Source organism: Kogia breviceps, chromosome 6 (genome assembly GCF_026419965.1).
Source record: "Kogia breviceps isolate mKogBre1 chromosome 6, mKogBre1 haplotype 1, whole genome shotgun sequence".
NCBI classification, from domain to species: Eukaryota; Metazoa; Chordata; class Mammalia; order Artiodactyla; family Physeteridae; genus Kogia; species Kogia breviceps.
In genome coordinates this window covers 32,827,817-32,841,110 of record NC_081315.1, presented here as the reverse complement: position 1 = coordinate 32,841,110, position 13,294 = coordinate 32,827,817, and the positions used below count along the sequence as shown (strand labels likewise).

The following is a 13,294-nucleotide window of genomic DNA, read 5'->3' as shown; positions in this document are numbered from 1 at the left end:
AAATAAATATCCATGACATAAATAAATAACTGAATAAACCAATAAATGAGAGAGAACAGACAAATCTTCCATACAGAGGAATTCTAAATAATTTATGGAGGTGGAGCTTATTCCACTTAATGACTTCCCTCCAAAGAGTGTAGTATGGAAAAAGGTAAGAAAAGAAGATCTTTAGTGGAGAGAGCTAACAAACAGTACCTCAGACAGGTGGTCAAGGTCAGCATCAAAGTGTTAAGTCACGCTGACAGTCGATACCCTTGATATATGAGGAGAATGGCAACTTATAACTGCGGTCTTCCTCCCCCAAACCCATAACCTCAATCTAACCATGAGGAAAAACCTCAGACAACCCCAAATTGAAGGATGAACTCAAAACTGCCACGGTTTCGAAAACAAGGGAAGTCTGACAAACTGTCACAACCAAGAGGGTGCTGAGACATGACAACTAAATGTGGTCTCCTGGATAGGATCGTGGGACAGAGAACATTAGTTAAAAACCAGGGAACTCCGAATAAAGTGTGGAGTTTAGTTCACCGTAATGTACACATGTTGGTTTCTTAGCTGTGACCAACGTACCACAGTAACATAAGGCATTTACACTGGGGTAAACTGTGTGAAGGGTAAATGGGAATTCTCTGTACCATCTTTACAGCTTGTCCGTAAATCTAAACCTATGCTAAAGCAAAAGGCCTAATTTAAAAGTAGCAAGAGATTCTATGAGATTGGCAGGTATTAAAATCTTCATTTTTAAAAAAATCCCAACTGCACAGTAGAAGGTAAATGAACAGTAAGTACTTAGGTGACTGACTGACCCATCACAGGACATTAGACTCAGAGAGAATTCATTCATTAGACTCAGAAGAGAACACCAGAAGCTACATTTTCAGAAAATGGACACAATGAAGGTTTTCTGGTTGCAGCATCCAACCTTCATCAGCATCTTGCCTTTACACAAAAGGCAAAAAACCTCAACAACAACAACAAGAAAAAAAAAACCCAAGAGGCTTGGAAGTCCAGCTAAAAGGAAAGCGACTAGGGATAAAATAACAGCAAAACACTGGAATATTTGATATCGAGAAGATTAAAACATATAAATCAGGGTGGACCAAACTGTGAGTTTTGAAATCAGTTCAGTAGTGGCAACCAGCGTCTTTTTAACAAAAGAAAATGAAATAGAAAAGTTCTGTGGTTGTGACGGCTACACAACAATGTGAATGTACTTAATGCCACAGAACTGCACACTTCAAAGTGGCTAAAATGATAAATGTTATGTATGTTTTGCCACAATTTTTAAAAAATGAAATAGAAAATACAGTACACCTCTCAGAACTTTCCACGTATCTCCTTCTGCACCACCTTCAACAAGAACCAGCATTAGCATTCCTCAGCTCTTCTTGCTCCCACTCAGATAGGACTGTGACAAACTTTGAACTCTGCCCCGTATATTTAAGTAACCCCAACATTTAAAATGCTGTACTACTGAATCACTTTGCTGTACAGCAGAAATGAACACACTGTAAGTCAACTATACTTCAATTAAAAAAAAATTTTAAAAACATACATATGAGTCAAGGAGAAAAAAATGTTTTATGTTATACTATGAATTTGAATGTTTGCAAAGAATGCAATTTCTGGTCTATTATAAATATTGCCATTTTTAATAAAACTCACTTTTTAAAATATATTCAAAGGAATCTATATTACCATATAATGATATCCATCATTATTCATTTTTAAAAATATACAGATAAGCTTTCCTATATTGCTGGATATTCCCTCAAAGAATTTTAACCTGGGCTTCCCTGGTGGCGCAGTGGTTGAGAATCCGCCTGCCGATGCAGGGGACACGGGTTCGTGCCCCGGTCTGGGAAGATCCCACATGCCGCGGAGCGGCTGGGCCCGTGAGCCATGGCCGCTGAGCCTGCGCGTCCGGAGCCTGTGCTCCGCAACGGGAGAGGCCACAACAGTGAGGCCCGCATACCACAAAAAAAAAAAAAAAAAAAAAATTTTAACCTAATATAGCTTTATGTTCAAAGCCTTTTTCAACAAAACTATGGGTATAAATTGAGATCTTGGGGTTTTTTAAATATCCTGTGACCACAGGGTCTAAGTGTCAAATTGTTTTCTTCTGAATTATCATAATTTTTATTAGCACACAACTGATCTAACAAATTTTACAAATTTTGATAGTTAATTAAACATAAGAGTTCAAATTTTATTGAAAATGCATCCTTTAATGAGGTTTATGGAACTTTTCCCCCCTAATTGGTTTATATGACTATTACTGCTAGAATGAGACAGGGTTAATTAGCATCAGTTTAATCTTATTTTCCTTGTCCCTTTTTTTTTTTTTTAATGTAAACACTGAAAAAGCTTGTTCACATACATAGATGTGACTGGAAGGAGCTTTGTTACAGCACTGACCCTATACGCTCCACACTCCCTCAGCATTTTATCTGCAAATCACTTTTATGATGGTCTAACAACTGACAATTTGATTGGATTCTCCTTCAATATTATAGAGAGTAAAGATCTGAAAACCACCAAAGTTACTAATGAATTCATCATCCAGAATTAAATCACTTTCTCCTAACCAATACTTCAAACTGTCCCTTTGCCCAAGATGAAGCAAGAAGCAGGATCGGGGCCCGGAAGGAGGTCTGCCTTTGTCTGGCAAAGTGGAGAAGTGAGACTGCTGCGAAAGAAGAGGTGGAAAAGGAGAACTTGCGACCTCAGATCAGTTTTAGGAGAATATGTGGATGTTGGGGATCCAGAAGCTGATTCTCTGAAAAGTTATCCCCACGCCCAGGTACCACTTAGAGTCTTCAGGTATCTCCAAGGGACCAGATATCCCAGTCTGACAGCAACTAACCAAGAGTGCCCCTTGGCCAAAGCATTCCCTTAAAAACTGTAATTTACATCTTTTGATTTGCTGGCCCCTGCTTAAAATCTTTTAACAACTCATCCCACACTTAAAGAAATTAAAACCGAACCTCCTCACTATGGCCTCTAAGGTCCTACCTCATCTCACTATCCTATGAAACCACACTGGCCTTCTCCACGTCCCTGGATTGCCACCAGTGCTTCCCACCACAGGCCCCTTGCACCTGTCATTCCCTCCGCTCGATGCCTGGCTGCTCTCACACAGCCTCCAGACTTCAGCTCAAACGTCACCTCCAACCACCTAAGCATGCTATCCATCTCATGATTCTCTACCACAGCAACTGAATTCTTGATAGTTCCTATTGTAAGCATAACTATTTTATTTTGTTTACAGTAATGTCTGACTTCCCTACTACACGCAAACAGGTCTTGGGCAGTGTTTTACGTCCAGCACCCAGCACGCTGCCTGACGCTCAACAGATGTCTGTAAACAGGTTGGTGTATGCACGCCATGGGAAAGTGAAGTTGGGGGGGGGGGGGGCGTGTTTTAACAGCTTTCTGTGCAGCCTTATTTTAAAACAAAGCCATATTCATTATTAGAGAGTATAGATACCCCAAATGCCAAAGAGAAAGGCATATCACAGATAATGTTAAATACATAAACACAGACATATCCCAAGACTTCAGACAGCATCCAAAGTGGGCAGAGAAACTTAGCATGGATTTGCTCCCATTTTTTTCCTTACCTCTGTTCTTGAGACTCCTCCTCTTCTTCAGAATCACCCTATTGAGAAAGAACATGCTTTAACAGTTGTTTCAAAGAAACACAAAATTTCCCAAAAAACAAAAACAGTTCTTCAAATCCCACAGGGGTGATGAACTTGTCTATACCAGTGCCTGGCACACAGCAGGCACGCAATAAATACTTATTGAAAAAAAGAATGACACTAGAATGGCACCACTGAAAGCCAGAAACTCCCAAGTGATGCCTTAGATGTTCACTGTAAGTAAACATGCTACCTGTTTAAAATCGCCACCAAAACACAGTCTCAAAATTGGTTTGACATCACTCCTCTCTCCAAAAGCCTTTTTTTGGTGTTTAAGTTTAATCGCATAAGATAAAATTCAACGATAATTAAAATCCCCAAACATAAAGAATCCCCTAAATGAGCACCTGATAGATTTTGACTTATAAGTGGCATAAATATCTCACTCAAATGCGCTTCCAAAATCTTCTCCGAGACCTACCATGCCACACTGTGACCAGAAGTCACATACCAGGTGGGTAAAAAAGAGAAGGTGCTTGCAACAGAAGCAAAAGGGCAGATCCAATTAAACGCCACCTCGGCACTTGCCCGGCACCCGTGCTCTTGGCACGGCTCTATGCTCTCCCGAAGCTGCACCGCTGGCCGCGGAAATACCCACCCTTCCTGAGCCTCCAGCTCCCCCAGCCCGAGGCCCTGCTGGTTGCCCTGCCCCCAATCCTCCTGGGCCCAGACCCTGCTTCACTAACACCCTCTGGCTGTTAACCCACTCTTGGAGCCACAGAGCCCCAATCCCTATCTGCAGCTCCAGCTTCTCACTCCATCACACATGGAGATAAACACCAACCTTCCCACAGGAGCCAAGGCTCGGGCACGTTAGGTCAGACCCCACAGTACGTGCAGGACCACTTAACCCACAGCTGCGGCCCCACCGCCAAACACCTCCAGGCTCTATGCACCCTCTCCCCGGAAACAACGACACCAGACTTCTCAATGCCAGGGGTCCCTGCCAAGGGAAGGGCCCCCTTGTGTCGAAGAGGCCGCCACACTCCCTGACCCTGGGCAAACCTGAGGGTCGTCCTACACGGCTCTCCTGCCGTCACCTCCAAGCGTGAAGATCTTCCCATTCATCAGAAATACAGCTCAGACCTGTCCTTCTCCATCCCTCCTGCCGGCAAATCGGCCCAAGCCATCAGTACCCCAGGCCTGCGCTACCACTGTTGACGGGCTTTTCACTCTGTTTAAGACTGCTGCCTTTCCAGGAGGTGGAGAAAAGGGGGAAACCCTCATCCACTGCTGGCAGGAATGTAAACTGGTGCAGCCACGGTGGAAAACAGTATAGAGGTTTCTCAGAAAACTAAAAATAGAGCTACCATATGACCTAGCAATTCCACTCCTGGGTATATATCTGAAAAAAAAAAACAAGAACACTAAATCAAAAAGATACATGCACCCCAATGGTCACAGCAGCACTATTCCCAGTAGCCAAGATATGGACGCAGCCCAAGTGTCCATCGACAGATGAACGGATAAAGAAGATGTGATATACACACATACACACACACACAAACACACACACACACACACACACAGGAATACTACTCAGTCATAAAAAGAATGAAATTTTGTCAGTTGCAGCAACATGGATAGACCTGGTGGGTATTATACTTAATGAAATAAATCAGACACAGAAAGATAAATACTATATTATACCACTTACATGTGGAATCTGAAAAAATACACCAAACTAGTGAATGAAACAAAAAAGAAACAGACTTACTGATATAGAGAACAAACCAGTAGTCACCAGGGGGAGAGGCAAGATAGGGGTAGGGAACTAAGAGACACAAACTACTGTGTATAAAATAAATAAGCTACAAGGATATATTGCACAGGACAGGGAATATAGGCAATATTTTGTAATAAATATAAATGGAGGATAACCTTTAAAAATTGTGAATTACTATGTTGTACACCCCAAATTTATCTAATATTGTACATCAATTACACCCCAATTTAAAAAAATTTTTTTTAAAGATTGCTGCCTTCAACCCAGCCTGTGTGCCACTGTGAGACCAATCTTTTTCAACATCAGTCCTTACTTAGGGACCCAGCAGTCAAGGTCACCGTGTTAATCTCTGCTCAAGAACCAACCTCCAAGCTCCTGAACCTGGAATTGAGCAACCGTCACTTGACCTTGACACACCCATCCCAACCTCTACAGCCACACTTCAGCAGGGCTCTGGCTCCCATTCAAAGCATAAAACACACCTCCCCTGTGAGGCTCTGGGCTAACGCAAGTCTCTAAGCGGCCACTCCCTCCCCAAAGCCTTAACAGACCCTCCAATACACACTGCTCCTCTCTCCCTCCGCTCCGTTCCTACATTTCAGCACCTGGATCCAGCTTTATCTCCCCAACAACACCGAGCTCTCAAAGGGCAGGGACCAAACCCCTTAATTTCTCCCCACTCCCTCTTGGCAGTGCCTCGGGACCTTGCTAGCTATTCCAATTCTCTCACAGCTTTCAGGGTCTAGCTCAAATACAGGCCTCCTCAAAGAGACCTACCTTGACCTCTTGAAGTAAAACTGCAACTGCCATCACCCAAATCTTCCTCCAATCTGCCACCATATAGCATTGATGCCCTTCTAACAAACTGCATAACTTATAATTTATTCTATTTCTTACTTATTATCTATATGCCTCCATTAAACTGCCAGCTCCACAAGGGCAGTGATTTTCTTCTTTTGTTCCTCATGACATCCCCAGTACCTAAAACAGTGCTCAGCCCACAGTACATGCTCCATAAATGTCTGCAGGGCTAAGCACAGTCTAGGTGCTTCTTAAATACTAGTGGGTATTGCCCCACACCTGTGAGATGGCTATCATCAAAAAGACAAAAGATAACAAAGGTCAGTGAGGATGTGGAGAAAAGGCAGCCCTCATGCACTGCTGGTGGGATTGTAATCTGGTGTAGCCACTATAGAAAACAGTACAGAGGTTTCTCAAAAAATTAAAACTAGAACTACCATATGACCCAGCAATTCCACCTCTGGGTATTTAACCAAAGAAACCTGAAACACTAACTTGAAAAGATATATATACACCTATGTTCACTGCAGCATGATTTATAATAGCCAACACACAGAAGCAACCTAAGTGTCCACTGATAGATGAATGCATAAAGAAGATGTGGTATGTATATACACTGGAATATTATTCAGCTATAAAAAAGAATGAAATTTTGCCATCTGTGACAACATGAATAGACTTGGAGGGCATTATGCTAAGTGAAATAAGTCACACAGAAAAAGACAAATACCATATGACCTCACTTACTTGTGGACTCTTAAACAAAACAAAACAGAACAGAACACCAAGTCCATAGATACAGAGAACAGATTGGTAGTTCCCAGAGGCAGAGGTGGGGAGCGGGCAAAATGGATGAAGGGTGTCAGAATGTATCAACTTCCATTTATAAAATAAGTAAGGTATGGGGGATGTAATACACAGCATAGTGACTACAGTTAATAATACTGTACTGCATTATTTGAAATTTGCTAAGAGTAGATCTTTTTTTTTTTAAAGTAAATCTTAAAAGCTCTCATCACAAGAAAAAAAAATTTTTGTAACTATGTATGGTAATGGATCTTAACTAGACTTATTGTGGTGATTATTTTGCAAAGCTCCAAATATAAAATTATTATGCTGTACACCTGAAATTAATATAACACTATATGTGACTAATAGCTCAATAAAAATTTTTCCAATAAAAAAATTTTTTAAACCAGTAGATATAACTATTTTTAAAACTTCATTTGGACTTCTCTAGCGGTGCAGTAGTTAAGAATCCCGTCTGTCAATGCAGGGGACACGGGTTCGAGCCCTGGTCCGGGAGGATCCCTCATGCCGCGGAGCAACTAAACTCATGTTCCACCACTACTGAAGCCGGCGCGCCTAGAGCCCGTGCTCTGCAACAAGAGAAGCCACCGCAATGAGAAGCCCGTGCACTGCAATAAAGAGTAGCCCCCTCTCACCGCAACTAGAGAAAGCCCGCACGCAGCAACGAAGACCCAGTGCAGCCAAAAATAAATAAATTAATTAATTAAAAATTGGGCTCTGGAGCTAAACACCGCCTGGGTTCAAATCTCACCACTGCTGTGCGTGTTCTTATCGCCTTGAGCAAGTTACTTACCCTCTGTGTGCCTCAATGTCCTCATATGAAATCAGCTCACAATACTTCATAGCTTTTAGGATCTTAATATGAATTAAGACTCGTAGAGGGCTAAACAATGCCAGTAGTACTCAACCCACTTTGGTGATGATTTTTCTATGTTAATAGTGGAATCTGATTCAACCAAAAAGAAATTTCTAAGCAAAAAGATTTCCAAATGCTAGTCTATGCTTCCCAGCCTGGGGCGAGAGACTATTACCTCACAGGGTACCTGAGATACTCATTGGGCCACTTCCTGTTTCACTTTCTACCAATTTCTGATATTTACACACTCAGGCTTAAGTGGGCAAAATAAACAAGACACGGGATTTTTCAAGGCAGAAACGTTCTTATTCATCACTGTACCGCAGGGGCCTATCCGGGCCAGGCATCCCTTCTCAGACCAACATGCTTCTGCATCAGGAAACAGCTCCTACTCGGCACCGATGTCCACGTCCCAAACCCAACCACGGCCCTTAGGAGTGAGGCTTCTCACCCCAGTGAAGTCTGAATGGACTAAATGAACAAACTGTAGATTGCCCTTCTTGCTCCTAGAACTGATACAGAAATGTGATTATTAAACAGTAACAGGAACTCAACGCCTAAGGCATTCCACCTGCCGTCTTCAGGAGTGGCTAACTTCATGAATAGGGGAACTGGACAAGACACTGAGCACTGCCTCTCCTCCACCAGGATGAACCCCTGAAGGCCTACTGCACACACAACATCGTGGCCACGACGGGGCACCCAAGCATAGACACCCAAACCCTCTTAAGGGGAGCCCAGTTAGGGCAACAAGGCACACACAAGACAAAGGAAAAAATCCAGACACTCGAGAAACTCAAAGGGGAGGAGAAATGGAGACAGTGCCACGGCCAAGCTAGGGGTCAGGAAGGACTGATCTTGGACAAACGACAGGGCAATAGCATTTGTGCTTTCATTCAACAGATCTATGTTGGGCCTGCATGGTCAAGGGGCAGGCGAGTGTGCCAGAGGACTGAGCGGAGCTGCAGACAAGGTCACACTGCAAAAGGCCCCGAGGGCCAGAGTGGCTCACAGGGGGTCATGGAAGTTTCTGACCTTGAAGGCGGAGTAAGAAGGTACACCAAGCAGTACCTTGCACGCAATCACTTCTTGACAATAAAACATTTTGACGAAAACATTTGTTTGGCTTCTATATAACATCACCACTCTGGAGTCAGTGTGGTAAAGCATGAATGAAGTAGAGTCAGAGAAGAAAAATCCTGTAAATCTAAGAATAAAATTACATGTTTTTTTCTTCCTTCTCATTATCACCATGGATCAAGTTTTAATGTTCTTAGACCAAAACATTTTACAACATAAAAGAGTGTATAACAAAAAGATATGAATAATGTAACTTATCTATGCAACTGCTGGGCACATGATAGTACTGAGTTAGCTGCACTGGTTCAGCCCCTTCAAAGCAGGAAAGCTGTTCTATGCTCTCCAGTGACCAAATCTAGGGGTCAGATGAGATACTGCCAAAAAAACAGGTAACCTGTATTAAGCGCTTACTAAATTCAAGGCACTCAATCCTCACAAAATCCTCTGAGATTGGCACCACTATTAACCCCATTTTGCAGATGAAGAAACCAAGGACAGAGAGGTGGAAAGCGATGGAGCCCTGAGTCAAATCCTGGAAGCCCAGCCAGAGGGATTTATAAGGCTGGCAGTTTATAACAATTCAATTATTATATCTGGCTTTACTAATGATGCATTATTCAAGTTCTTGGTCACTTAAGAGACCCATTAAAAAAAGAAAAAAAAAGGCCCAATCTATAGAAAACATGTCCAAAATATATATACATATATATTATATGTATAAATAATGAGTGTTGGCAAATGTAAGTATTCAATTTTTTAATGCCACATCTTCAGACGTTCCTGTTTCACTGATCATTGAAAAATCGTAGCTTCTGAAGCCATCTTTTAAGTCTTCCTGAAAGGAACCCAACTTACAAAGTAGGCAGAAAACCCTCATATTTACATAACACCTATAAATATTCTCTTTTCAACAGACTCCCTGACACACATGAGGGAACTTTTTCTGAACAAATTCAAAACACTTTGAAAAGAATTCCCTAAAAATAACTCTCTTCAGAACTCTCTGCAGTTTACACACACATACACACACACACACACACGTGCAATTTAGATAGATATGCAGCTTAGATAAATACAGACAGACAGACCCATATCTATCCTCACCCTCACCAAGGTACATGTAGGGTAAAACAGTCTCTAAAGCATACACATATAGATGGAGTATTTAGAAAATGATTTTGAATATCAGTTTCACTTTCATTATAGCTTCGATTAAAAGAGCTTAGGTATAAATGCTTCTATAGTGAGTATTCCAGAGAACAGCTTCTAAAATTCTAACATTTTTAACCAAAACAAACTGTATTATACATATAAACAAAACCAATTAAGATTTACATAAAATCACTTTTGAGCCTATAAATAAAATCATTCATCATATCAGGGGCTTCGACATTTCCATCTCTGAGCACAGAGACTGAGCCTTCGACTAATGCTGTAACAAATGAAAGTCTATCATTTCCTTTCCTTTCAGTCTGGGCTGGCTTCCTACACTAACCAGGAAGAGGTAGAGGTAACGACTGAGTAAAAATGCAAAAATGTATAGCTATACACCAGTGCTTCTCAACCGGGGCAATTCTGCTCCCCAGAGACATCTGGCAACGTCTGGAGACATTTTTAGCTGTCACGACTTGCAGGCAGGGAGGAGTGACTGCCACTGGCATCTAACAGGTAGAGGCAGAGATGCTCCCAGGACAGTCCCCCACAAGAAAGAATTCTCCAGCCCAAAGTGTCACTAACGCCTCTGCTGAAAACTCCGATATACACAAATACGACTATAACTGCATTTGTGAAAAGTCAAATGCCAAATGTTCAGCACGGTTCTCTCAGCAGGAGTTGTGTGATTTCCATTTCATTCTTTTCATCTTTCTGCGTTTTTGTAACACTACACATCTGCCCTTTACAATCAGGGGAAAAAATCTATTTAGGAATAAACTTCTAAGAGAAGGACAGACTATTTGCTCCCCATCCTGATGGGGCTTTTTCTCCAAGGACTGGTCTCATTCAGCCTGCTGGCCTTCAGGGAAGGTCCAGTACATTTTTCCTCTAAAAAAATCACCTCTCCACCTTGAAGCTGTTATTCATTAGCCCTGGTTAAAATGAATATTCCAAATATCTCAAAACCAGCCCTCTAAATGATCCACATAGGAGGAAGAACACTGAAATGTAAAACTGCACAGCCCCGCCAGTGAAGTTATAGCTACACATCCTGTTTTCTAAACAGCCACAAGAGACAACATAGAATTAAGCGCTGCCACCAATGTGAGAAGTAATGAACATCTTAAAAATTACCGGCACACAAGCTGACTATTCCCTTACAATTCAAACCACTCCCCCACCCATCCAAAACATGCATTTGGGGTCACTACTGTCGCTGATGAAAAACAGTCAACAATATTATATTTAAATGTGTACATCTGCAGTCAATGAGAAATTCTAAAAGTTAAATCTTAAACACAAAGGTTTTGCAGTACTCTATCTATTGAAGCAGTAAATCTGATGATGCCAGATTTCCAACAAATCATTAGTAATGATTTTTCCACATGCAATCATTATATCACACGGGGTGGGGGTGGGGGATCCAAAACCTGAAATTCAAGTTCTTAACCAGAGGGTGTATTCTAACACAAATTAAAGACACTTGGACAAAACCCAAGATTACAATCCTTTAAAGTCACATCTTCATCCCAAAGATACTTAATGCCAACGGCAAGGACCACTCACTAACATTTCTGAAATCAATATTGCATCCTCCCGCAGTCCTCAGGCACACAGCACGGCTCACGGAGAGATCAGGGCACGGGTCCCTCGCCCACCCCTGACCGCTGGCGGCCGAGGGGCCCGCCCGCCCTTCCCCTCTGCACCGCAGCCGCCGGCCGCGGCCCTGCTGAGGTGGCCTGGGCTCCCACCTCCTGAACTTGGGGCCGGCGTGACTCACGCCCTGTCACATGGCACGGGAGGAGGCCGGGCAGGCCACCGTGGCCAGGTGTTCAGGCTTGGCCCGACCGTTTATTTGCCTTGCAAAGTGGCCCAAGCGCCGGTGCCGCCGTGGGGGCCGGCGGCCTCCGGGCCTCTCCTCCCTTGCACCCGCGCAGCCGCCCTGTCACCTGGCCGTCCTCACCTGAGTGGGCAGCAGGAGTTCCCCTTCCTCCGCCTGCCACAGCTCCACCACGTTCGGCAAGGGCTCGACAGCTGCACCAACACCAAAAAACACACCGCGTTTTTAATGCACGGAAAAGAAACGCTTCCTGTTTCCCGACTGTCCCCCCGTGCACCCGCCTCACCAAAACAAGCCTCCCTTCCCTTCTAGAAGCGCAGGCCACCCGAGGACCGAGCCGAAGATCGGAACACAATGGACGGGGTGCGAGCCGGTGGCCCCTCGGACGTGCGGGCTCGGGGGCTCTAGCACTGGGGGGACGGAGAGGAGAGGCCACGCCACGGGACCCTGCGCTCCGCATCCCGCAGCAGCTGGGACGGGCGTGTGCGGGACACGGCCCGGGCAGCCAGGCTAGGGGAACAAAGCTGCAGGAAGCCGGGCCGCGGCGGGGCCCCAGCGCGCGCCACACAAAGCGGGGGCTGCGCCCAGAGCGCCCGGGGCCCGCGCACAAAGGCTCCGAGGCGCGCGCGGCTAGCGGTCCGCGCCGCGGTCCCCGAGCCCCGCGACTTCCCAGCTTTCTGTTGGCGGGGGGGCGGAGGGTGCCGGAGGGGACGCCGCGGTGAGCAAAGGGTACCAGCCCGGAATTGCAACCGCTTTCCTTCCTCCTTTCCCGTTCCCCCCCTCGCCCTCTTATAGCTTTCAGCAGTTCCCCCAAAAGAAAGGGGGGGCGGGGTGGAGAGGGAAGCCAGCGGAGCGGCGCCAGGCTGACCTTGTCCCTGAGCCCCTCCCGGGCGACAGCAGGGCAGGAGGACCTGGAAGACGCCCAGCAGGAGGTTCACGGCCGCGGCGGTGAGGCAGTAGCAGCCCGGCTGCGGGCGTCGGAGCCCCGCCATGCTGCTGCTCGCGCTCCTCTGCGCTGCTCGCCGCGCTCGCCTCTCGCTAGCTGGCGCCCCGGCCTCCTCGCCCCGGGCCCGCCCCCGCGCCTCCTGCCCCGCCCAGCCCCGCGCCGCGTCGCCTCCGCCCCCGCCGCCGCCGCAGCTGCTGCAGGCCAGCCTCGGGCGAGCCGCTCGCTCCGCGCGTGTGCGCCGCAGATAGGGAGGGACGGAGCGCGGCGGGGCGCGGGGAACGTGGACAATGCGAAGGCCGCGGCCGCCGCCCCGCCCGGCTCAGAACACATGGCTGCGGGCCCGCCCCGCGGCGCCCTGCGGCTGCCCCCC

General features: G+C 45.4%; 1 protein-coding gene across 8 annotated transcripts in view; it reads right to left on the bottom strand.

Annotated features, from left to right (window-relative positions):
* The window catches only part of TMEM131L (transmembrane 131 like), a 160,360-nt gene extending 147,308 nt beyond the window's left edge, over positions 1-13,052 (bottom strand). For 6 of the 8 annotated variants that reach the window (XM_059066667.2, XM_067035703.1, XM_059066668.2 and 3 more), the window contains exons 1-3: positions 12,847-13,052; positions 12,102-12,172; positions 3,630-3,667 (exon numbers count right to left, since the gene is read on the bottom strand). In XM_059066667.2, coding sequence (XP_058922650.1) covers positions 3,630-3,667; positions 12,102-12,172; positions 12,847-12,970 — 233 coding nt within the window. In that variant the 5' untranslated portion in view covers positions 12,971-13,052. Of the gene's footprint in view, positions 1-3,629; positions 3,668-11,708; positions 11,872-12,101; positions 12,173-12,264; positions 12,658-12,846 lie in introns of those variants that run through there. The other 2 variants (XM_067035707.1, XM_067035708.1) reach the window with 2 other exon arrangements.
* Between the last annotated feature and the right edge of the window lie 242 nt (positions 13,053-13,294).